The 27,675-nt window shown below is 43.5% G+C and overlaps 1 protein-coding gene across 1 annotated transcript; it reads right to left on the reverse strand.

Annotated features, from left to right (window-relative positions):
* Window positions 1-19,829: 19,829 nt before the first annotated feature.
* On the reverse strand, window positions 19,830-26,834 carry LOC146079914 (olfactory receptor 8H1-like). Its single transcript, XM_083186629.1, has 2 exons — window positions 26,709-26,834; window positions 19,830-20,765 (listed from the first exon to the last, which is right to left on the reverse strand). Exons 1-2 carry the CDS (start codon window positions 26,832-26,834, stop codon window positions 19,830-19,832), a joined length of 1,062 nt encoding a protein of 353 aa, XP_083042755.1.
* Between the last annotated feature and the right edge of the window lie 841 nt (window positions 26,835-27,675).

Consider the following 27,675-nt stretch of genomic DNA (forward strand, 5'->3'; position numbering starts at 1 on the left):
TGTTTGTGTGTCTACTACTCCTGACGACGGGGATACGTTCCTCGAAACGTTGAGAAATAAAGAAATTCTTTGAGAAAGTCCTGTCAGTGCCGTGCTTGGGGATATCGAGGTGATTGATGTTCCCTATCTGCTGGTGTATTATATTCGCAAGGGCACGCAGGCTATTACTGGAGTTGGTGAGAGTGCTGGTCCATCCCGCTGCTATATAGATATATATAGATATATATATACACAAACTGTAGCAGGAGAGCACCCCACCATAATCAGGGCAGCTTGCCCGGTGCCTTCCCAGATCCTCCACAAGAAGGTCCTATATACTGCAACAGCGGGCGGCACTCGGAAATAACTTCAGACACGATCAGCTTAATGTCAGCTTAATGTTTCCAAGCTACTTTAATGGCTTCGATTAAAGCCATTAAAGTAGCTTCGAAACGTTAAGCTGATCGTGTCTGATTGAAGTTATTTCCGAGTGTCACTTGCTGTTGCAGTATATATATATATATATATATATATATATATATAAATATATAGTAGTGGTAAGGTGGCACTCCGGCGACTTTCAAATAATGGAGACAGACGCCTGCTTACATCAACGTTTCGAGAGTTTTAATCTCTTCATCATGTATACATATATATATGATCCCTGAGGACGGGCTGTATGCCCGAAACATGTCGGATGAATAAATAATTCTTTCACATTTGCATCAAATCCGTGAGTGCCGCCTGATTTCCGACTTCTACATTAGGACTGGCGAGTCCTCGCTGGAGGGCACCGGGTCAGTACTATTTGAATCATCCTTTGGGAGTGCCGGCTCACACAGAGTATATATATATATATATATATATATATATATATATATATATATATATACACTGTATATATATATATATATATATATATATATATAGTGGTCAGATCGCGGCACTAACTCGGACTTGCAATAAAGACACTACACACGCAGTGTGGATTGCCGTTTCGGATATAATTCCGTTATGAAAATCTTAGAACCAAATGTGTACAATCATCTTGCTTACCTAAATACCAGACTGTGTACTGCTCCACCTCCAAGTGTTTGTCCGTGGTCTGCCCGGCCTGCCTGTCACTATCGGGTTCATGCACGCCTTTGGTGTGACATCACTGCGCCACCGCGTCAGCGTCAGTCCAGAGCTGCGACTGGTTGCCTAGCACCCGGCATCTCCCAGGACACTGTGAGAACAGAACACAATCACAATACCATAGAGACACTGATAAAAGCATCATAGAAGAGAATGAAACATTACAGAAACATATTATAGGACAGTTGCTCATTTAAGCCTCTAGGGCTCATAGTTCCCAATTTATGAATCCAATATAACTCCAAATGCAATAATCTCCTTGCTTGATCACCGCCTCTTTTATTCGCTGGTGCATGATCTATTATGATATACTTCAAATTGGCCAAACTGTGTCTGGCCACAGCAAAGTGCTTGGCTACAGGCTGATCATTGTTGTTCTTCATTAATGCTGCCTTGTTTGCATGGCGATGAATGGCGATGCACTCCCTGAATGTCCGGATAGTTTTGCCACGTAGCATAAACCACATGGGCAGTGTATAAGATATACTACATGAGTAGAAGTACATGTGAGGGGGTATTTAATCATAATCTTATGTCCTAAATGAGGGTGACAAAATGACTTGGAGCTCGTCATCCCGCAGCAGGTCATACATCCAACACACCTGTAGCAGCCCTCCGCTTTCTGTCTCGTATTGGCGGTGTCCTGTTCGAAATTTCAGTGTTGACCACCCAATCCTGTAGATTGCGGCCACGTTTATAACATGGCATCAGAGTCACATTTCTAAGTTTTATCAAGTCCTTGTCCTGTTATACCACCGGCCAAAGTTCTTTTGATAAATTGGTGATGCATTTGTCTGCCTGATTGTAGTCTCTAACCCACCCGTCTATTGGCACTTTTTGCTTCATTGGGCAGTTTTCCTTTTAAGAGATATGTTCTTGGAATTGCATCAACCTTGGCTCTGGCCCTAGCCAAGGTCTCAGGAGGGTACCCTCTCTTCTTAAATTTAGACATAATTTTATCCAGATTGGTTGGTAACTGATTGCTATCACTTGTTATTCTCTTCACTCTAACGAGCTGAGAGAAGGGTAATCCTCTCACCAACGCTGAAGGATGATGGCTGCTAGCACTAAAAAAGTATGTTACGATCCGTAACTTTAGAAAAAAATAGATGTCACAATCTGGTTTCCTTTGATGTCAATATTAATGTTTAAATAATGGATGGAAGATTGACTCATTTCAAACGTAAACTTGATAGGACAGTCTAATAAATTGATGGAGGCCATTAACTCCCTAAAGGCTTGTTCAGTGCCTCCCCAAAATAACAGCACATCATCAATAAAACAAGTGTAGAATTTGATGAATGGAGTAACATCACTATTGAAGAATAAATCTTTTTCTATGCTATACATGAATGTATTATCTAATGAGGGTGCGACGGGAGACCCCATCGTACACCCCGTTCGCTGTTGAAAGAATTCATTATTGAAAAGAAAAAAGTTCCTCGTTAAATTCAGTTCCAACAGGGGATCTCCTTCCAAGAGGCGAGCCGTAGCCTGTAACCCCTCTTGGTGAGGGATGCTCGTGTAAAGGCTACAGATGTCCAGTGAACACATCCACATCTCTGGTAGTGCTTCCCCAAATTGTTCCAGTTTATTAAAGAGATCAGTCATGTCTTGTAAATATGTAGGTAGTCGCTGCACACACGGTTGCAGAAAGTGGTCAAGGAATGTGGATATGGGACTAAACAGAGACTCACGAGCCGCAATTATAGGATGACCCAGAGGTTTTTAAGTTTTTATGGATTTTAGGGAGGCAGTACAGCAGTGGAGCCTTAGGAAACTCAGTTGTTAGAATTTCCTTCGTACTCAGGGGAATGTTTTGCTCCACCACCACAGTTAAGAGAATCTTGTCCAGCTCAGCTTTATATTCTTTAGTCGGGTCAATGGAAAGACGATCATAGGTATTGGGGTCATTGATCCGTGAATAGACCTCTTCCTTATAAGCCTCAATGTCCCAAACAACAATTCTCCCACCCTTGTCGGCGGGGAGAATCATTATGTCCTCATAAGACTTTTACAGAGCCTGCCATTCAGTTTTGGAATGAGACCAAAATTGAGACACTGCCATATTCACTTGTATATCGAGAACCTTAATAAAACTCTGGATCGCCACATTATTGGACGGGGGATCAAAATGCGAATTGTGTTTAAAAGAATCAAATGGAGTCGTGACCTTTGGTGTAATTGATACCTCCTCTCGATTGAAGTAGTCTTTTCTAAGTAATCTATTGAGGTCTGTCTTCCATTTGAAATCATCAAACCTTTGTGTAGGCACGAATGAAAGTCCCCGAATTAAAACTTCAGTTTCTGATAGGGTTCTCATTGAAAGATTAAATATTAAGGTTTCTTGTTACGTCCCCTGCCCCTAGTTCCTTTGCCCCTGCCCATCCCGGCGCTGGGGTCGTTGGTTCTTCCTATACCTGCTCGTGTGTGCACCCCTGTCGGAGGGTGCTGGGAGTTTTTTGAGGACTGAGGTTCATTACTGGATTCATTCTGGGAGGCCATCGACTCACTACTGGAGTCCTATTCTCTATTCCATAGATGTGATTGTTTCTTCTGTCTTCCATATCTCCTTGTAACCAAGGTCATTAATTCGAATGAGCAGTTATTTAAAACTGCTAGCCATTTCCTACAGAATTTGCTGTTATTGCGACCAGTAGTTTTAATTCTGAACCCCCTAGGTATTTTCTTTTCACGGTAATACTTCAAGAGTGTTACTCCATGCATCAGGAATTCAACCTCTTTTTGCTTTAGTTTAAATAAATTGTCACAAATCTCTATAGAAGTTGCAGGCTCAGAGCCTTTCATTCAATCTCTCAGTAAATAACACATCTTAAACGTTCTCCTATTGGAAAAGCTGTAGAACTAATACCATCATAGTCAGAGGATGCTCCTCTAAGTTCCGTCATGGTTTCAAAACCTTCAGAGCCTTTATCTCTGTGGTGCAGTCACCCAGGTGTTTTTTTTTTAATATCAACCGTTATACTGGATGTCTCTTAGTAGAGTAAATAATGGTGGAGCTGACTTCAAGGTCCAATTGGCGTTCCCAAGCCAATGTTGCAACAGGTGCATGGCTGAGATGAGTTAACCCAAGGCTCTCATCCAACAAATATAGGTCCAGAAGCTGGCACTCTGTCAGTGTAAAGCTGCTCATTTCTGCCGGGATGCACACATATGGATAAAGATAGTGGTCGGATCACGGCACTCACTCAGACTTGCAATAAAGGCACTACACACGCAGTGTGGATTGACGTTTCATATATAATTCCATTATCAAAATCTTAGAACCAAATGTGTACAATCACCTTGCTTACCTAAATACCAGACCGTGTACTGCTCCACCTCCAAGCATCCGCCCGTGGTCCACCCGACCTACCTGTCACTTCCGGGTTCACGCACACCTTCGGCGTGACGTCACTAAGCCACCGCGTTAGCATCAGTCCGGAGCTGCGACTGTTACACTTCAAAATCAAACTGGTTTTGCAGTGTAAATGGTTGCCGCTTTAAAAAAACTGGAGATTTCTTACCAAATCTCTCACTTTTTGAATCTCTCATCCTATTAAATCTCACCCCTGGTCTCTTTCCTCTCCCCTGCAGCTTCTGATCATATAATTCTGATAGAAGCTGCAGGGTGAACTGAGAGACTATGAGATGACCCTGAGCTTTGGGGATCTAGCTGCTACCCTTCCCCCTATCTGAATTTGCTGTACATCAGTCACGTGAGTCAGAGGCTAGAACAATGTCTGTGTAATGTGTCATAACATCTGAGGGTCAGATCTCCCAGTCATCCTGCGTGCTGCAGCTTCAAAGAGCAGCTACCAGCCTGGCCTGCCTGGAGAAAAAGAAACTGGAAAACAAAGCTCGAGCAGGAAGAGAAAAGTAAAGCAGAGCGATAGCCTATCAGAACTTTGATGTACTTTTTTTAAGGTGTCAGTTGTCTGAATAAATTACCAGCAGATGAGTGACAAGGTGGACAGCTTTCCATAGTGTTCTGCGTGTGTATGTACTGAGCGATTTTCAGCCCAGCAATTTTTCCCATCATCAGTCAGAATACATACCTCCCAACTTTGGCAGTTCAGCAGGCAGTTTCATTTTCGGGGGCGTGGCCTAATTCCGGGGGCATGGCCTATACTCGCGGCTCTCATTTTGCCACTATGGGGGCATGACCCAGAGGCTCTGTGAGCCTCTAGCCATGCCCCCAGCCCCCTGGCTGCGGGAATAGACGCTGTGCGCATGCGCACAGCGTTTATTCCCCGCTGCTTAGCAGCTGACAGGGGGACTCCTAACAGCCCCCCCTCACAGCGGGACACTGCCGCCCGCGGGTGGGACAGCGGGACAGGCCCTGATAATCGGGACTGTCCCTCTAAAATCGGGACTGTTGTGAGGTATGAGAATATACGCTGAGGAAAATCGCCCAGTGTGTATGGACCTTATCTCTTTGTGTTCCCCATGTACTTTTTCCTGCATCCACACTCTGTCCATATGAGAATATTTACACATCTTACAGTGTGAGCAAACCCATTTAAAATGACCAATTTTCTCAAATGTCTCTGTTAGTTGACGCAATGCTAGAATTTTCGGAACTTATATGTTAGTTGGGCGCCCACTATAGTTAGTACGCTCATACCCCCACTATCCATGTCGGCATAGAGTTGATTTTATATAGTGTGTCAAGCGCAGCGAGCCACCGAGCCCGAAGCGTGGCGAGCGTAGCGGAAAACTAAGCAAATAGCTTAGTGGGCGCCCAACTAACATATAACTACCGAATTTTCTTTACAGATTGAGCTTTTTTAAAGAATATCTGCAGGTGCACGGGTATAAAATCCTTTAGAACAGGGTTAATTTATAAAATACTTTTTATGAATAGAGCGCATTTGTTTCTCATTAATGTCATATGTGGTCACCAAAGGTATTGCATATTATCTTTTTGTTCTTTTTTCTTATAAGCCAATACATTTTTTTTCTCTTTTAGGGCTTGACCATCAAAAGATTCAACCCCCCCCCCCCCATGCGAATGGATGTGTGAGTGTACACATCCGTTCGATTGCTCCCATGAGGATTCGCAGAGTGGCTGGGGGAAGAGGGGCGGTGTCCAGCGGGTGCCGTTAAGCCGCTCGCTAAGTAGTGAACAACCGCTGCTTAGAAAGCGGACCAGGCTCACACCTTTCATTTCCTAATTCTTTCTTTACTGGACTAAAGGGGATGTGGTCACTAGGTCTACAAGCATTAGGTTGACAGTCATTAGGTTGACCACTATAAGTCGACATATGATAGAGGTCAATAGGTTGACATGGTCATTAGGTCGCCATGGAGTGGGATTATAATAGTGTGCCTGAAGCATGGCGAGCGAAGTGAGCCATGCAAGGGGATGCGGTACACTAATAAAGTGTCCATGTTGACTGAAGTCAACATAGACACCAATAAAACATGAAAACCTCATGTTGACCTTTATCATGTAGACCTTATCCATGTCAACCTAATGCTTATGCCGATCTAAAGGCCATGTTTACCTAATGCATGCGGACCTATTTTATGTGTTAACCTAATGACTGTCGACCTAAGTTGTGTTGACCCTATGACTCAAGCTAGGGAGATCATTGTTTTCCTTAAAACTCTTCCTGCGCACTTCTATCTGTTCCTTATATTTTGGCTGATTTGTAACTTTCAACAGTGTACAGTAAGTACAGTATATGGGTGAAAACATTAGACTAAAATACAGAAAAACAGTTAAAAAATAATTAGGAGTTTTTCCCTTTTAGCAAACATAGCTAACACAAGAAAATAAATATAAAATAAATAGAAATCATATATTCAGTTTTTAGGATAAGTAACACACTCAGATCTGCTCTGGAAACACTTACTATTTATGTACTTGGAAGTGTGAATTGTGTTGCTATGGTCACCAATCCGCCACATCCTGGAGTGAAGCAAAATAAAATGATTTGTTCATTCTGCATCTTCTATAATACTTTGTGTAGTCTTCCATAACACACATTGCTCTCTCCTTAAGTCATGCTACTTATTGATATTAGGGGACCACCCACAGGTGAATAAGTGATCAGCCAGTGAAACAATATTAAAGTTTTTGACTTGTGGGATTACATTTACTTTAGTTAATTTACTGAACTCCGTAAGGAAAGCTGGTATACTGTATCATGGGAATGTTTGTACAATTAAAAAAAAAAAAACCAGTAACATCCTACAGTATGTCTACAAAGTTAAGCAAACTATGAGAAATATGGGACTACTTTTTCCCATTAACGTAGGCAACGTATAAAGTATAAAGTTCACTCTGATGCTGTGTACACCCAAATCTAAATCTCTCTGCACAAGTTACATCTTCCCCACCTGCAGTGCACATGCTTTTGTCCATTTGAGAAGGAATTACACGGCGCCATCGCGCGCACAGTCTGTGTTTGAAACTTGGCAGCTTGCCAGACTCTGTGTTTAACTGTGCATGTGCCGCTCTAGCTGTTCTCAGCGCAGCGCGTGCCTGCTTTACATATGTAATCTACGTTATCAGCGTAGCGCTGGGAGCTGTGGTACTTGTAGTTTCACAGTGAAATAGACAGTCCTGCACACCGCTGACAATGGGGGCATGTAAACTGGACACCCCCGGCACACCGCTAACGTACGGGGCTTCTAAACTAGACACCCCGGCACACGCTAAAATTTAGATGCTAAAGCGTCTAAATCCAGACTCCTTGCACCCCGGCACACGCTAAAATTTAGACGCTAAAGTGTCTAAATCCAGACTCCCTGCACCCTGGCACACGCTAAAATGTAGACGCTAAAGCGTATAAATCCAGACTCCCTGGAAACTGCTAAGAAGGGGGCATCTACATAGGGGTGCACTGTGCAAAACACTCTTAAACCTGTTCACAATGACACTAGTCGACGTAACAGCTGTCGACCTTGTTAATTCCACTATCCACGCCACCCCGAAGCGTGGCGAGCGTAGCGGTACGCGTCCGACCGACCTTTTCATACCCCCACTATCCACGTCGGCGTGGAGTTGATTTTATAAAGTGTGGCGAGCGCAGCGAGCCACCCAGCCCGAAGCGTGGCGAGGCCCGAAGCGTGCGCTCGCCACGCTTCGGGCTCGGTGGCTCGCTGCGCTCGCCACACTTTATAAAGTCAACTCCTTGCCGATGTGGATAGTGGGGGTATGAAAAGGTCGGTCGGACGCGTACCGCGTCCCCTTGCGGGGCTCGCTTCGGGGTGGCGTGGATAGTGGAATTAACAAGGTCGACAGCTGTTACGTCGACTAGTGTCATTGTGAACAGGTTTAAGAGTGTTTTGCACAGTGTACCCTTTGTAGATGTCCCCTTCTTAGCGGTTTCCAGGGAGTCTGGATTTAGACGCTTTAGCGTCTAAATTTTAGCGTGTGCCGGGGTGCAGGGAGTCTGGATTTAGACGCTTTAGCGTCTAAATTTTAGCGTGTGCCGGGGTGCAGGGAGTCTGGATTTAGACGCTTTAGCATCTAAATTTTAGCATGTACCGGGGTGTCTAGTTTAGAAGCCCCGTACGTTAGCGGTGTGCCGGGGTGTCCAGTTTACATGCCCCCATTGTCAGCGGTGTGCAGGACTGTCTATTTCACTGTGGAACTACAAGTACCACAGTGACCTGTCAGCCCAGTGCTACGCTGATAACGTAGATTACATATGTAAAGTAGGCACGCGCTGCGCTGAGAACAGCTAGAGCGGCACGCGCACAGTTAAACACAGAGTCTGGCAAGCTGCCAAGTTTCAAACACAGACTGTGCGCGCGGTGCACACAAGTACCAAATAAATTCCTTTAGCTTAATCTTGATTTCACTGGACTGGTAAAAGTAAAGAAAAAACCAGTGGCAGCTCTTGCTATAGGGCTGCAGAACTGCAGCCCCTCCAGTTAAAATCACAAAACCAGAGACACAGACAGACAGCACCAGAGCTCCCGTGCTTCCCTCTACGGCTCCCCCCTGCCTCCGGAGCATGGGGCAGCGATGTTTGGCGTCTGCTTATGCACATTTATGCCCATGTGCAGATGCTAGTTCGCCATCCCATTCACACCTGGCAGTGTGGGGCAACAGCGACCATGGGAACGACCAGCATTTCATGGGCATTCCCATGAAAAATTCCCATGAAAATGCTGGGCGTTCCCATGCTAATGCGCCCGTGATGCACATGTGGGGGGCAGGCAGCTGACATCAGTGGATGTCCACTGCCCGCCCACTTCTCACACAGGGTGCCCACAGATATAAGACACCCCATGTGTATTAGATCTGCGACCGCTAGCAAAATCATTCGATGATCACGACGATTGAATGTTTTGTCCCCGCACGCAAGGCTACGAATGGATGTTTATACAAAACATTCATTTGCATTCCTGTGGGGGATTGCAGCATGTGAGGGGGCAGCCGTGCAGCATAGTAAGCCCCCGCAGTAATACATAGTCCCACTGCCACCAAAGTACTGATTTTCCATTGGGGTCCACCAGGACCCAGTATCGCAAGCTGGACGGAGTCTATTCCTCCGCTTTCACATTTTCCTCTGCGGGGCGGCTCTTACCCCCACCCAGCAGCCGGTGACATATTTAGTAGTTGATAAACACCAGGAGATGAGGCCACAGCAGCTGTCACCGCTGGGGAGAGAGAGGTAAGCGCAGCAGCCACTGTTGCAGTGTCAGAGACTTTGGGCGGGATGCTCTAACCCAGAAATGCAGTAAAACCCCTGTTATCTGGGTTACAGGACATGAGCAGAAGCAGATGCACATGTCACACGATTTATTATTGAAAGTACAGCCTGAGCCCAGGCACCTACTTGCTGCAGAAGTTGCTGTGAAGTTCAGGCAGGCAGCAGGCTCCGATACGAAGATGATCCTCCCCATCACGTGCGCCGGGGCTGGCAGGCCACTGCACCCCACTCAGCCCTTCACACCCACAAGTGTCTGGGCATGCAGAGAATGGGTGCCGGACGGGTTCCCGACAGTCGGGATCCTGACAGTCATTTACCCGACGTCGGGATCCCGACTGTCAAAACACAGACAGCCGGGTACCCGACTGCCCATAGAGGGAGAATAGAATAAGTGGCTCACGTAGCTAGCACAGCGAGCCCGCAAGGGTCTTTTTTGCGCTCGCCATGCTGTCTGACTCCGGGCAGTCGGTATCCCGACGTCAGGATAATGACTGTCGGGATCCCGACTGTCGGAGTCCCATAACACACCCGCGGAGAATGAGGGCAGAGACTTCCTGCTTTCCCCTGATGTGCAGGGTGCGGTCCCGCTGCGTGACGTCATGGCACACGGGACCGTCTTCAATGCACTCTTGGGAATGGGGAAGAGGGGAGAGCCGGCGCACCGAGCAGCAAAAATGGAGCTGAGCCCGGGGAGCCAGGAGGGAAATTTAGCACAGAGTGTCTGACCGCCGCAATCTGGAAAAAAAACTTCGGTACAATCTATATTTGCCGGTACAGATTGTTAAAAAACGGTACTGTACCGGCAAATTCAGTACAGTTGGAGGATATGAGAACCAGGAACTATAAACAAATGTGGCAGTCTGATTAATTTCAGGAGCACAATACCAATAGTGATTCTATCGAATGACACCCCTGCACCAGCTAGGAATTACAGGGCTGTAAAGTAACAGGCTGCCCATAGGCACAACATTGTGTGCCCCCCACATACATGCTGATGCCCCCCCCCCCAATACCTGCGGATGTAACAGTCACAGTCCCAGGTCTGGAGGAGGCGTCCTGTCCTCTCCTCCTCCCCAGTGCTGTAGGAGAGGTCATTGCTGCCATAGTGCTGCTGGGATATGGAGCAGCTGCCCTCTGCATTTCGTGGACCCCCACGACCCCCCCTCCGCTATCCCCCCCCCCCCGGCAACCAGTGTTCCCTCTAATTTTACAAAGGCTGTGTGCGCCAAAAGATTTTGGCTGTGTGACTTTGGAAGGAAATTTTAATTTGTATGCGTCACTTATATTTAACTGAAAAATGACATTCAGCATTTGTGTTAACTTTACTTCAAAATAATATTAAATATTTAAACATTAAAAACACAGCACACAATGTAGTTAATGGGTGAAACACACATTAATTGAGTCCACAACTGCAAAAAGGGACCACAGATGCTTTGTGCGCTCTGTTGTAATGTCTGTGCGCACGCTCGGCGAGTTGTGTGCGTGCGCACACGCGCACAGCTTAGAGGGAACACCGCCCGCAACCCTGCCTCCTGCATTTCGTGACCCCCCCATTTATGGACCCCCGTGACCCCCTCCAGCAATACACACCCACCCATGACCCCCCTCCCATGATTCTCTGACCCTTTGCGAGAAGGGGGATGCCGTGCCGCCCCCAGCAGGTGCCACCCATAGTCATGTGCCTCACGTGCCTAGTGGGAAAACCGGCCCTGATGAATTACCCTTCAGGGTTCACACCTGCAGAGAACATGGCGGAGCAAAAGGGGGACCAGGTGGGGTGGTCAGAGGATGAGACAGGGTGCAGAAGACTGGGGAGACCTTTAATTTACCTAATCTTGTGCTGACGGAAGCAGAAACCAAGTAATGGTTTAGCGTTCGTGCTGACTGTGAATTTTAATAGCATGCAAAGGGAAAAATACTTTTGTGGTTCCAAATTCCAGACGGCTCTGCGCAAAGAGACTGGTATTTTGCCAAAGGTAACAAAAATACAGAGACGCTTGAGTTTTGACCCAGTATCCAATAATGTGGCAATTTAGACCTTTGGCTATATGTTAGATAACTCGGTATTCAATTATATTGTTCCTATTGTGTCAGCGTTTTCATGGGGATGCTTCATATACAGGTTGAGTATCCCTTATCCAAATATCCGTTATCCAAATTATTCAGAGAACCATAGTCTCCAAAATTTACTTTTAGTTTTTCTTTTTTGCTTAAAATCTACTGGCTACATCTGTAACTGGCACTACCGGGGAAATAACATGTAACTGGCACTAAATATGTGCAAGGACATGATTGCTTGGCATTCAAATTCAGTGTCTGAGATTGAACAGAAACTATGTTTCATGTTTTAAAACCTTGTTTCATGCACAAATAAAATATATTTTTGTGTATTTCATGTGTTTATATATATGCTTATATAACATAAATGCAAGATACCTCAAGATACCTTGTTCAAATAGAAAAATATTCCAAAATACGTAATAATTGGTTATCCAACATTCTTCTAGTCCTTAGCATTTTGGATAAGGGATACTCAACCTGTAATATGATTTTATCTGGTGATGAGTTTTGTGCTATTAATGACCTATCACAATATACTGATATTGTAATATGTCCTGCCTACAAGGGCGGGGTGATAATGATTCAAAATTTGCATGAATACACATTGGGAACTTGGAGCGACAACTGAGTGATTCAAAGTGTACAGGTTATTGGATTGTACTACTATGTCTTTTACTAAACATCTGAAAGATAAATTGCAATAGGCAGTGGACAACAGCTTAATTACATGTGAATAAATGTCAGCTTTGATTATTAATAATCCTATGGTTCTGGTGTTATATTCATTGCCTAAAATTCATGAAAACAGTGTAAATCCACCAGCTGTCCGATATTTGCAGCCCGCAATAGTATCATTCAGAGTGTATCAACATATATTGATGCTATACTACAACCCTGTATAGTCAACCACTGATTTGTAACTATTTCCTCTTCGACGGCAAACTTTGTTTGCAATCCTCCGGTTGCACAATGGGGTCAAATGTTACTCCATCGTTTGCAAATGCGTTCATATTTGCGGTCAAGCAGGAATTCTTTTTCAACAGTTCTGACTTTCATGATAGCGTTATCTTTTAAATAGGTATATAGACAACCTGTTTAGAATCTTGTCCATTACGCAGCAGTTTGAATATTTGATTAGTGATCAGAACGAGTTACATATATGGTAGATAAAACAGTGATGAATAATTTAGATGTTCAGATGCAAATTGAGGGAGGAGCAATTCGTACAGAATTATACTATAAGCCCACAGATAGGAACACTATATTACATGCACATAGCTTCGGAAATCAATGACATTTGGGTTAACATACTGTACTCACAGTTCATCAGGGAAGTACATATTTGTTCTGGTAAGGTGAAAGCAGAAAAGCTAATTGACTGCATGACCCAATCATTTTTAATAAGGGGTTATGATTTGCATATTCTGATGCAGGCAAGGCATTGGGGTGTAGTAAAAAGTGACTTTTGAAGAGAATGTTGAAAGATAGAGGTGAACATCATATAGCCAGAGTCAATCATTACAATCAGGCCAGTGGCATTATCCATCAGTCAACTCGATATGGACTATTTTAATTTATGAGGAGCTTAATCTCAGGGATATGAATTTGATTCCTTGTTATTCACATGGAAAGAATGTGAAAGATTGGATGTTAAAGACAGATGTCACCATTCTACGACTCTCACAAAGTGACCAACATTTCTTGACTCTACAAAATTGTACTACCTGTAGTGCCTTAACAATGGGTAAATTCTTTACACATCCACACAGTGGCAAAAGATATGATATCAAGCACAAATACATTATTTATCATTACTTGTCCCTGTGGTCTTAGTTATGTAGAATGGACTGGTCAGACCTTAGGGACTGCATAGCATTACATCCAGTAGATCCTCTTTTAGGCTACACTATGCTCAGGGCAGAGAGACCAGACACATCGAGCATTTCTTTCATAATTTGGCATCTTTACATCACACCATTAATGTGCAAAAAAAAAAAATAGCCATACTTCAACAGAGCTTCATTAAATGGTACCCGCAAAATGGGATGCTGTCCTTCTAAAACCCACTTTTTTCGACTAGCCTATCCCTCCTCCTAACCTCTTTTGATCCTCCTATCCTGCCTCCATTCCCCTCCTTTTCCTACTTATCCTGTTGTTTTTCGTTCGTCCACCCACCTATTTTTAGTATGTTAACTCTTATGAGTAGGGCCCTCCTTCCTCACGTACTCACCCTACCTCTTTACCTCACCTGTGCTCCTGTCCTGTTCTTCCCTTCCTCTACTTCATCTTCAGTCTCCTCGACAATTTTGACACCTACTTCTGAACGGATGCTGATTTTAGTTCTACCAGCTATACCCCTATTTATACTGTATTTTTCAACACACCCTGTACGTTACCTCGTAATTTTTTTGTTTGCTATGTACGGCGCTGCGGACACTTTGCGGCGCCTTATAAATAAACGTACTACTACTTCTAGGCAGAACGGCAAAGAAAAAGCCACATCTAAGACTGAGGCCAATAAAAGGACAAGATTAATATGGGCAAAAGAACACAGACATTGGAAAGAAGAAGATTGGAAAAAAGTGTTATGGACGACAATTCGAAGTTTGAGTTGTTCGGATCACACAGATGCTGGAAGAGTGCCTGATGCCATTTGATAAGCATAGTAGAGGTAATGTGATGGTCTGGGGCTGATTAGGTACTTGTAACGTCACGGGCAAACGCAGGATTTTCAGAAGGGGGTTTCCAGAGGGGCGGAGCAAAGCACGGAGATGGACACTTAGGTGACCCAGTATATGCCGGGTCAGTTAAAGTATTATAGATAGACCAAATGTATATAAATAATTATATATATATATATATATATATAAATACACACACATATATATATATATATATATATATATATATATATATATATATATACATACAGGGGCGTCAACAGCAGTGCAGATGCCTGGGCATAGCAATGTATTAGGGCACCTACCGATCCTCCAGCGGTAGGGGTGGGGGAAGCTTTGATGTCCCGCGGGTGGTAAGGGGTATTATATCAACCACTCAGCATGTAGGGCCTGGATCAGTAATTTCCACTAATTACCCCTTTACTGCACAGATGGTGGGAGATGAGGTGGGAGCAGCGGGCATTGGGCTGAATGAAGGGACCCTGATACATAACTTCCAGGGTGGTAGAGGATGTTTTATATGCAGAGGAGGGGTGTATAGTGGAGTGGGCTTATTATTCATAATTTTCTGATGGGAGGACAGCTTGCTTGACTGCAGATATCTCCTGTTCCCAAAAATAGTTTTCTTAGATTTTAATGGAATTAAATATTAGAGAATCCCACCTACCAAATGGTATTGGGGACTAGGGGATCAGAGTTCTGGAGGCAGAGCAATCCGCCAATGAGTATATAAAACTACAAACCAGGTGTGTGGAGCTGGAGCAGTAACCAGCTGCTGGAAGGCTGATATCTCTGGTTCTGGGAACAGTAGAGACAAGCTTCTAGTGTCCATCAAGTCCCAGCTTTTGGAATATATCCTCAGAAAAACTCTAAGTCAGAGAGAACCTGAAATATCTGACTGGGAAGAGCAATTAACAGGCTTGGATGGGGACCACTGCTTTGAACTCAGATATCTCCGGTTCCCAAGGGACTACCGTATTTTTCGCACCATAAGACGCACTTTTTCTCCCCAAAAAAGTGGGGAGAAAAGTCTGTGCGTCTTATGGAGCGAATACAGCAAAAAAAACATGCAAAAAGCTCCTGGATGCTGGTGCTGCTGCACCAGCATCTCAGGAGCTGCAACAGAGCCTGCTCCCCCCGTCCCCTGGTAATTTTTAGAAGCTTACAGAGGTTACCTGTACCAACGCACAGAGCTCCGCGGCTCCGGCAGCACCCGGTGACGTCATCACCTGGCACGCGCCAGGGTTCTTCTGGCAGTCTCTGTCAGAGCCCCCACAGAGGACGCATCACCCAGCATCATCCACAAGGGAACTCTGGTTGCTGCATGGAGCTCCATCACTCTGGCTGCACCCGGTGATGTCATCACCTGGCGCGCACCGGGCCACTGCCGGTCAGGCTTCAGGGATCGTCTGGCGGCAGAGTCTGTATCCCCATAGAGGACACAGCATCAACTATCCTCCACGAGGGACCGACTGTCACGTCGTGGGACACATCCACAAGACATGCTCAAGGTAAACCAGGGGCTGTGATAAGGGACACCAGCTCCCTCCCCTCAGAGTGATCCACTACTCCATCACTGCAGTGATATTGATGTGCCCACCCCGAACCCTGCAGCATCCCTGTCCCGCTCCCCAGCCAGGCCCCCCACACAGTGGCCAGTCCCTGGGGTCACTCCAACTAAAGTCCAGAAATACTTTCTGCTTACACATGGGCTGCACTCTGACATGTCACTCCACATACTGTACACTGACATGTATTGCACTATTTGGTTCAGAATATTTTTTTTACTGTTTTCCTCCTCTAAAACTAGGTGCGTCTTATGGTCAGGTGCGTCTTATAGAGCGAAAAATACGGTATTTTTAAAATTGCACCCATGGAAAGAGAGGGCCCTCAGCTTTCTGCCTAGGGCCCTTAGACTCCTGGGGGGGGGGTTCTGGGTACTCAGACCCCCCCCCCCCCTGCATGCTCTACTGAATGTGGGAGACTTGTACAAGGTAAAAGGGATTTTGAATAAGGAAGCCTGTCACTCCATTGTGCATGCCATGCCATTCCCTCTGGACAGCGCTTGATTGGAGCTAATTTCCCCCTCCTACAGGACAATGATGCTAAGCACAACTTCAAATTATGCAACAAGTATTTAGGGAAGAAGCAGGCAGCTGGTATTCTGTCTGTAATGGAATGGCCAGTCACCAGATCTCAACCCCATTGAGCTGTTGTGGGGGCAGCTTGACCGTATGGTACGCAAGAAGTGCCTATCAAGACATTCCAACTTGTGGGAGATGCTTCAGGAAGCTTGGGGTGACATTTCTTCAGATTAACTCAAGATATTAACAGTTAGAATGCCAAAAGTCTGCAATGCTGTAATTGCTGCAAAAGGTGCATTGTTTGACGAATGTCTTTTCTACAATTCCAATGTCTTGACTACAGGTATATGTTCTATTCATTTTGCTTCTCATTTGCTAAATAAGTCAGTTTTCATGTAAAAGATGCAATTGTCTAAGTGACTCCAAACTTTTGAACGGTAGTGTGTATATATGTATGCAGTTGTTGGGTCGACAGTCATTATGTGGACTACTATTGGCAGGAGGTCAACATATGAAAAAAGCCGACATGCATTGGGTCGACATGGTCAAAAGGTCAACATGAGCAAAATGTTGACATGTTAAACATTCAACATTAAAAAGGTCAACAATACTTTTTTATGTTTTTTTGTGTCTATGTTGATGTACAGTAGGTCGACATGGACACCATATAAGTGTATTGCACCAAGTTGTCCTTCTCAGTGTAGCTGATACTGGGTGAATATGCTGCGCGGATCTTTCTCGCTCATCATTTTCTACTGACAGATTTATATTTGTATATCAGTATGTAATATAAATGTAGCTTTTTTCATTATTTTCTTTTTTCACAAAATAACTGGTTATTTCAATTACTTAAATTTTGCTAATATATTTCAAGGAAACACTATTTTCCACATTCAAAAAACTAAATAAATGTATGTATATATACAATACTGAGTGCCATTACTAGACATTTGCACTGTGCCAGAAAGAGAATTGGTGTCCACCATAATAGAAACAGGGATAGGCAGATAACTTTGTGTGACACCCACACTTAGGGGCTCATTCGTCCAGGGGGTTGGTAGACAATAAACGAATGCAGGCTTGAGAGCGCAGATGCAATTGAACAGGAGTGATTTTATTCTTCACTTTATAACAATAAGAAATATTACGACCTCTGGTGAACCAATCTCTGTACCCATCAGGTCAATGGTACAAGATACTGGAATAAACAGGCAATTCTCAACATACCATACATAATATACTAACAGTACTTTGACCTATGTTAACTTGAGTCTAACTGGTACCGGTACCCCATTTTTATCCAAGATCCGAGTTTAGGATTCGGCCTGTGTACAGGAACCAATGTACAGTTCCGGGGGAGGTGTCCCTATGGGGTAACCCTGCCTTCCTACGGATAAGTAGCCGGAGGGTGACTCTTGAACTCTGGCCTTCCTACGGATAAGTAGCCAGAAGGTCACTCTTGAACTCTGGCCGAGGTAATGGTGAAATAATCCTTGTCGTGTAATACTGTGGAAGGCAAATGAACTGTCCTTGTAGCTCAACAAGAAAGGATTAACTGTACTCCAATGGTTTACAGGACTAAAAGCAATGAGATCTGTATATCCAAGTCCATGCACTAGATGGGGCTATTCCCAGGCACTGTAATACAGACACTGTCCTGTAGATGGGGCTACCTGGGTCTTGTACTGCAGCCAGGCGGCCTACTGTAATTAGAGTCCTCCTTTGCATAGGCCCTGTTAACATGTGGGATGGGGACCAGTTACTCTCTTTCCCCACATGGCCTATTACATTAACTTGGTGTAGCTGAAATGTCACTGAGTCACAGGGATCAGCACATCCCTAGGATACCTATTAATATTAAGCTTCTTTCTCATCTCTTCTTGTTTGGAGCGTTACCCTTAGGGCAAATGTTCCATGTATAATAGAAAGTCTGGAGTAGTGTTCAATGTGAGTGTACAGGGCAACACATACTCACAATGTCCTGGGTCAAAAGGCACCCGAATGCTGAACCCTTCCTGATATCTGTACAGCAGGGATTCCACTGCAGCTGCTGCTCCCACTCTTCTCTGTACTTCACACAATCTGTGCTGGTATGATGCCTAACACTGCTCCTCATGGTCTGTCCTGCCTCACTGTGCACACTGCTTCGCATGGTCTGTGCTGCATCACTGTGCACACTGCTGCTCCCAGCTGTAACACACCTGCTCTGTATCTCAGCACACTGCTGCTCATGGCTGTAACATGTTCTCTCACTTTCTCAGCACACTGCTGACTCTCCCTTTAGAGCTCCCCCAGCTCCTAGCTCTCACAGCATACTTCAAGTGCAGTCTCCTTTTTACTTCCACTTCCTGTCCCAGCAGCCTGCTCACATGTGTTCTTCCCCTGCAGTCATCTCTGGGTCCTAAAGTCCTCCTCATTTCACAGCTCATTGCAGACTCCTGCTATTCACAGTACAGTAAAATGGAGTTAACCCCTGCAGTCTCTTGGGAAGATTTACTATACTTTTTGGGTGTCAAACAAGAGAGGGGCATCAGGCTGTGGACTGCATGCCTCAGCAACTGGCAATGCAGAGACAGGCTGGCACTTGTAGTTCCACAGCAGTCCAGGGGTACTACATTTGTCTTGAAGGAATGCGGACATAGAATTGTACCAATTCAAATTACACTGTACAGTACTGTTCTTTATGCACATTACACTGCACAGTAGTGTCCATTATTCACATTACACCAGCAGAGCCCCTTATGCATATTTCACATGTAAGCCCCTCCTCCGCATTCCTCTCCCTTACCATCATACCTCCTCCACATTCCTCCTTCTCATCAACATACTTCCTCCCCATTTGTGTGTGTGTGTGTGTGCATCCTATTCCAGGTGGCACTCATAGACTATACAAGGATAAAATTGTTAGGGAGGGACATTTATTTATTTATTTTATTTACAGTTTCTTTTATAGCGCAGCAGATTCCGTTGCACTTTACAATAGTAGACAGTGATAAAACAATCTGGGTAACAACAGACAGAATTGGGGATTAGAGGGCCCTGCTGACAACAGCTGATGGTGGCAGGGTATACAAAGGGAATCAAAGGTGGATGTGGTAGGTGCGTCTGCAGGGCAATCGCGCTTTGTGCCCAGCATTCTCTGCCTAACCATAGCTATGGTCCTGACAAGAACAAATAGATAGATGGCACATTTAGTTAGCTTAAACACTTTAGAATCTTCTTCTTTTTACTAAGAATAAAAGAGCTTCTTTAACTTCCTTGTTACGAAGGCTGTAGATAAATGGGTTGGCCAGAGGTGTGAAAACAGCATAGAACAATGCCATCACCTTGTTTAAGGATCCTTCACTTGCAGTAGGTTTAATGTACATGGCAAACATTGTTGAGTAGAAAGTGGTAACAACTAAAAGATGTGATGCGCAGGTAGAAGCAGCTTTCTGCTTTCCTATGTCAGATTGGATTTTCAAAATAGTTCTAAGGATATACGCATATGACATCATAGTTAATATAACTGAGCTTAGAATGACTGAAGATGCACAAATAATAATAGTTAGCTCTTTAAAATAAGGATCAGAGCAGGACAGCTTTAGCAAAGGGGCTGATTCACAAAAAAAATGGTTAATAACATTGGCATTGCAAAAATGCAGTTGTGACACTTTAATAATTGGAAATGAAGTAGTCAAGAACCCTAAGACCCAGGATGCAGCAGATAGAAGAAAACAGAGCTTATGACTCATGATGCTTGTGTAGCGCAGAGGGAAACACACTGCCAAAAAGCGGTCAAAGGACATTACAGCAAGAAGGATGGTCTCTGTGGCACCAAGGAATGTGAAGAAGAAGAGCTGTGTAATGCAGCCAGAGAAGGAAATACTTTTTCTCTTCCTTGGAATGTCCACTATGATCTTGGGGACAGTTACGGAAATGTAACCCAGCTCCAGGAAGGATAAATTACTAAGAAAGAAATACATGGGTTTGTGAAGCTTACGAACAAACCGTATTATGGTGAGGAGTGATATATTCACAATGAGGGTTGTGATATACATTACCAGGAAAAATACAAACAAAAAGTTCTGGTATTCCTGAATGCCGGAGAATCCCAGGATAATAAATTCCTTCACATTAGACCGATTTCCCATATTTGTGTTCTGCTGCAGTAAGAATAAAGAGAACATGTGACCATAAAAAAACAGAAAGACAGTAACAGTGCCAGACACAGAAGTTTCTAGTTTGCTTTTGGCCCCCAAAAAAACAACAAAAATCTACCTTATGGAAAATGAGGATTTCATAATAATGTGGATAACAGATATCCAGATAAGGCATACTCAACCTGTTGTAATAATTGGAGGTCACCAATGATGTAGCACATATCATTGTCCACCAGCACTCTTCAAGGTGCATGCCTATACTCACTTTAATGGAGATCCCTCTGCAATCTAGAAATACATCTACTGCCGGTGTGCAAAGTGTATATCTCTCTATGCCACTCACGCCGTGAGATTTCATCATGTTTCAGACTGTATGGCTTTATCGCCTTAGATAGTCAAGGCTCAGAGTCTTCAACTAATGGAGAGCCCTCTGGATAGTCTGGACCCTATACTTAGGTCGCCTTTGTTACCACCCATTTTATGAAAATACACTTTTAAATGCACAGTTTAGCTATGGGCCAGATGTACTAAGCCTTGAAAAATTATAACATTAAGAGAGTGATAAACCACATAAATGTTTCTCATACAACTGCCACATATATTTCACAACTTTCAGTATTTTTAGAAGTTATATGGACAAGCTGTACTAAGATGTACCACCAGGGGTTAAAGTGAGGGGGAACGGGGTGGAACTGAGTTCCACCACCTCTAATGGTGAGGTGGAAAATTTTAACCTCCACATTGGCCCTGCACAGTAATTCTAACAGAAAAGCATTCTAGTTTGCAGGGGGATGCCAAAAACCCTACCACTGGCCTTGTCTCTGCCTAATGGTGGTAAGGGAGGGAGGGATAATTAGGTGGCAGTGATAAATGAGTTCCACCACCTCTGCATGACCACTTTAAGCCCTGTGTACCACCAACCAATCAGCTCCTACCTGTCATTTTTTGCTGTGGCCGCACACACCCGGCATATGCACAAGCACAGAAATGCGGGAGTGTATACGCCAAACTTCTCCTTTATCTCATAACAATAATTGCACTCCTAAAACTGATTGCATTTGGGCTACTGATGATAAAAAAATATTTTTTCTTTGCTCAAGCATATACAGAGCCGGCCCTAGCCTAAATAACGCCCTAGGCAAGATTTTGTCAGATGCCCCCTAGCACCGCCACTAGTTCCGCCTCTGACCCTGCTCCCCTTTCCCAGTACCATCAACCCTCATCATAGCAGTCATCATTTTGGTGCTACTACCCGCAATATTTTAAATAAAAACAGTGCACACATTTGGTGCGCAGCCCAAACAGGGGTGTGTTCTTGCTGGGAAGAGGCATGGCCACACAATTTTACCCCCAATTCAAATTATGCCACACAGTAGTGCAATTTTATTCACATTATATCATACGATGGTGTCCCTTATTCACGTTACATCACACTGTATTACCACTTTACCTTACATACATTACTCCTCACATTATTCACATTATACCCTTAGAAAAAAATCCTGAGAAATATTGTATTTCAACCACCTCCATGGCCACACTGCAACCCAGCACAAAGCAGTGTGTGCTGGGCAGAGGAGAAGAGCTGCAGCTGCTGCTGTCACTTAAGGGGAGGGGGCCCGGGGCCACCACTGGGCCCTCCCATCAGACTTTGGCCTGGGTAATTTGTAGCCCCTACCCCTTTCTCTCTGCACCCCTGATTATACCACACAGTAATGCCCCTTACACATGACACACATTATTAATGTCCTTATAACCATAATGCCCCTTACACATTATGCCAACCTTTATCAATGCCCTTCATACACATAATGACACACATAATGTCCCTTACACATATGTTGCACATTATTAATGCCCTTATACACATGACACACATAATGCCCATTACACATACAGTATGTTGCACATTATTAATGCCCTTATACACATGACACACATAATGCCTGTTACACATATGTCGCACATTATTAATGCATTTATACATGACACACATAATGCCCCTTACACATATGCCGAACACTATTGCACAACCAACCCACCCGCAGACAGCACTCGGACAGCCGCTAACACTGTGAACTCTGCCTCTGCTTGCATACAGATGTTTCCTCATACGTATTGCCTCAATAGGCCATGCAGCTCCTGGCCAGTACTGCTAACGCTGGGTGCCTTTTTTTTACAGAAAATTTGTCTTATTTGCATTGTTATGACCAGCACACACAAGGAGCTTCCAATGATTAAAATGAAATGCGGCATGCCTATATTCTGTGCGACTGTGGCTGTACCTGAATACGGAATGCTATGTTACAGTGATTTCCATGAATACACTATTTCATATGCAGATACAGCCTCACTCACACACAGAATATAGGCGTGCTGCGTATCATTTTAATCAGCAGAAGCTGCTGATGCCTCATTCCTAATGCCCTAGGCAATTGCCTAGTTTGCCTATGCCTAAGGTCGGCCCTGAGCATATAGTACAGTATATAATGTTTGTGTGTGATGCTTCAGCAATTTTACATTGTAGACAAGATGCCAGGATGTCTATCAATAGTTTTTTTAAATTAGTTTATAAATGAATAGTGAATGGGTAATGTGAAAGCAAATTAAATGGTTACAAACATTATTATACAGTTAATGTACAGTACATGATGTACTATATTCAGTGTTCTCTAGTAGTATGAACCTGCATCCTGTAATAGTTACAACTTTGTACTATATATAGATATACACACTATTGCATCTTTTCGGTGAACACCTGCAATTATGTATGATAGTGAATAAAAATCAGAAGATACTGTTAAAGACATTTATCCATACATATTGTTAAGAAAAGATGTTACACTGCTCTCCAGGAGAACTACAGATGGAGCCGGCTTCATTTTTCCAGCGGCCAGCTCTCGCCAGTGGCTACGGAGCTGGCTATGGATCCCCGCCACCTCTTCCGCCGCCTCCCCCGGTGCCCCTCGCCGCCCCACTGTCCCCCCTCTCCCTGCCCCTCTCCCTCAAGTGGAGACGGGTAGGGACCCGTAGCGGCGCCGTCCTAAAACTGGGATGCGCATGTGTGTGAGACGCACGTGTGTCCCAGTCAGATGGAGCACCTCTGCACCGGCGATCGCCAACGAGGACATTCTGGCGATACCCGGCCAAAGAAGAGAAGCGCTCCATCTCTATTCCTGTAATTCACACCAACAGTTTTAAATATTTATAATCTGTACTTGGGGGGTTATTCAGCAAGGATATAAAAAAAAAACTTTTTTTAATGGGCAAAATCATGCTGCACTGCAGGTGGGTGCAAATGCAAAATGAGCAGAGAGATTTAGATTTAGGTGAGGTGTGTTCAAACTAAGCCTGATCGCAGGACAAATATATTCTCAAAATGGGCAAAACCATGTGCACAGAAGATGGGTCAAATGTAATATGTGCAGAGAGCTAGATTTGGGTACGTTTTTGTTTTTTTTGCAGAGTAAATACTGGCTGCTTTATTGTTATACTGCAATTTACAATTTAGTTTTCACATACCCCACCCAAATCTAACTCTCTGCACATCCTAAATTTGCCTCACCTGCCTTGCACGTAGTTTTGCCCATTTTGAGGACAAATTTGTCCTGCGATCAGGAATGAATTAGTCCCTAAAATCTAAATTGCATTGTAAACATAAAGCAGCCAGTATTTACTCTGGACAGAAACAAAATAACTGACCCAAATCTAACTCTCACATCGCACATATTACATTTCCGCACCTTCATAGATTTGCCCATTAAATAAATATTTTGCTTTTGTGATCCTTAGTGAGTAACCCTCTTAAACTGAAGTCCTTACTTGATATGTTTTTTAAAAATATTTCCAAACATTTTATTTTGAACTGGTGATAAATCTTTTTGGGTGCCTGCACACTGAGCTCAATTGCTAGCAGCTGCACTTTCCAGGTGACCAACCCAGACTGGTTTGACAAGTTGTATTTGGTTGGTACCTGTATAACGTACCTGTATAACGTTACACTATATTTGTTGAAGGTGTATGTATTGTTTATGCACTTATTTCTTTAAGTAAAGCTTTAAGCACTTTATTGTATATCAAAATCTGTGTCATCATTATCACACACACCAAGGAGCAGAGCGCAGTACTACCAACCAAATACATTTTAGTTTGAACAAATTTTAAACTGCAGGATTTTCCTCATATTATACTAGTTTGCCACATGTACTGTACAGTAACACATACTGCAACATTCCTGACAGTTTATTGCTTGTAAACTTGGAAAAGATTTCATAATGCAAAATAACTTGTCACAATACAACAGTTTTCTTGTGTGCATGGGTAAGACAAATGAAAATTAGATTAAAAACAGAAATACATTAAAGGAAATCATAAATAAATCATTTTAAACTTGATAATAATAATAACAAATAAATATATTTGTTGAATAATATGTAACAAAACTGCTGCATACAGTACCTACAATTTATGTAATTGGCACTGAAGATTGTATGGAAATGGTCACTATTCTGCCACATCCTATAAATAAAATATAAAATAAATAATTTCTCTACAATGCATCTTCTGTAATACTTTGAGCGTTCTTCTATAACACGTATCTCTGTCCTCTTAAATCAAATTATTTATTGTTCCTAAGGGGTTTCACCCATAGATAGAGTTTTGATTGGCCAGTGAAACACTACAGTACTTACCAATGGGAATACATTATTCTTAAAGGTGTGTTTTATCATGGGAATAGTGTATCAAAACTAAAACAGTAAGAAAGTTATATTTATAAAGTTTAGACAAACTAAAAGAAATATATGAACAAAGTCTGCCATACACATGGCTAACATATAAAGTAAGAATAAAGGCATTCTCTTCTTATGGAGCAGTAAGGCACACTTTTTCTGAGTACCCAGACCTCCCCCCCCCCCCTCAAGAGAAGATTATGAGACTAGGCACAACAATCCTAAACTCGACCCTCATAAAACAAATTTGCGTGTCAATAGGAAGGGGGCAGAGCCAATATAGTGTGACACCATTAGAATTATGGCCTTGCCCCTACCGATATTCCAGTGAATCATGGTATTTAGCCACTAGAGCAGTGGTTCCCAACCCTGGTCCTCAAGTACCCCCAACAGTGCACGTTTTGCAGGTCTCCACACAGAATCACAAGTGCTATAATTAGCTCCACCTGTGGATCTTTTCAAATGTGCCTGAATAATGAGTGCAACTGCAGGATGACCTGGAAAACGTGCACTGTTGTGGGTACTTGAGGACCAGGGTTGGGAACCACTGCACTAGAGCATGGGGCTAAGTGATATCATGCCTGCCCTCTTCTTATCTACAACATGCTGATTCTGTCGGTAAAAAGGAGGGTCAGATGTGCTAAGCTTTTAAAAGTGATAAAATGGAGATTGATAAATGACCATCTAGCTCCTAACTGACAGTTTTCAAACACAGCCTACAACATGGTAGTTAGGAGCCGATTATCACTGTCCATTTTTTCACTTTTCAAGGCTTAGTGTATATTGGCCAGAATGTGCATGTACAGTATATGTTAATGTGTGTGTGTATATATATATATTTGGTGAGTTGAACAGTTTCTGCTTTATATCTGATGATGGTTAAGTAAACCGTTTATATTGAACAACTGAGTGGTCTCAGTTTATTTGCTGAAAGTGAGTGCCGCTGCTCCGCCGCCGCTCCCCTACGCGTTTCGTCACTAGGACTTTGTCAGAGGGCTGACGAAGTCCTAGTGAAGAAACGCGTAGGGCCGTGGCCTGGCATCATCATTGCTGTTCGTCCAAGGAGTAGCTGAATCTGCCTCTGCTTAAATCTTTTCCCTACGGGAACCATCAAGCTGATAACGGTGCGGTTCTGTCTAACCGCCCGCTGTGGTACGTGATTCTGTACTTTGTGGTCCAGTGTTTTAAAATAAATAAAAATTGTACCATCTTTTACCTGCACTATGGAGCGCTCCTGTTCATTTCTTTTATAGAACAAATCTGTCACCTGTGGAAACCAGGTTGTCTGAAGAGCCGGGTTGAAGAGAACCCAGAGGGCTTTTACAAAGAACTGCATCCCCATATTGGGGCAAAGAAACCTCCCATCAGTGGACATTTCTTTAAGGTGTTTGCGCACATCATTTATTTTTGATATATATATATATATGTGTGTGTGTGTATGTGTGTGTGTAATGTCTTGCATATATATATATATATATATATATATATATATATACATATATATATATATATATATATATATATATATGCATATATATATATATATATATATATATACTTTCTGCATGTAAATACGGTATATATATGTATTGTGGCAGGGACAGATCCAGTCCAGGTTTTGGAGCAGCAGCAGCAGTAAAACCGATATGATCAAGTTTAGTTGGATTAGCACCACCTGTGGCTTCCTAATAAATGCGTTTCTTTCCAGGGCAGAGGGTAATTTCTCGTGATGGTGGAATAGCTACCCAAGTGATAGGCGGGGTTGTGGGTCTATGGTAGAACCACTGGTGCATTCTGTAGAGTTTGAACTATTCTGTGATTACCTGCTGCTTGCTGTAACTATGCTTGTCTATGCTGTGAGCTGTTCCACAAGTAAAGAGAACCTTGGGTAAGCCAGAAAATGTTTCACTTGTGGTCTAAGAGGCAGCAAGCCTTAAAGGGCCACCGTATCATTGGTAAAATGTTTGCAGTTTTGTGTTAAAAGTGGGCAGTAAAGCAGGCAGGTGTCAGCTAACACTGTTTTGTGAGTCTGGCATATTATATTCAGCCTCCTAAATTTTCCCTTAAAGGGGAAATGCAGGGAAATATGGAGGAATCACTGAAAAAGTTTACTGAACTGGTAGTTGGGCAGAAAGCTCAAGTCCAGATGATATATGAGGCCAACAAGCTCAAATTCAGATGCT

This window comes from Crinia signifera, chromosome 1 (genome assembly GCF_055691185.1).
Source record: "Crinia signifera chromosome 1, ASM5569118v1, whole genome shotgun sequence".
NCBI lineage: Eukaryota > Metazoa > Chordata > Amphibia > Anura > Myobatrachidae > Crinia > Crinia signifera.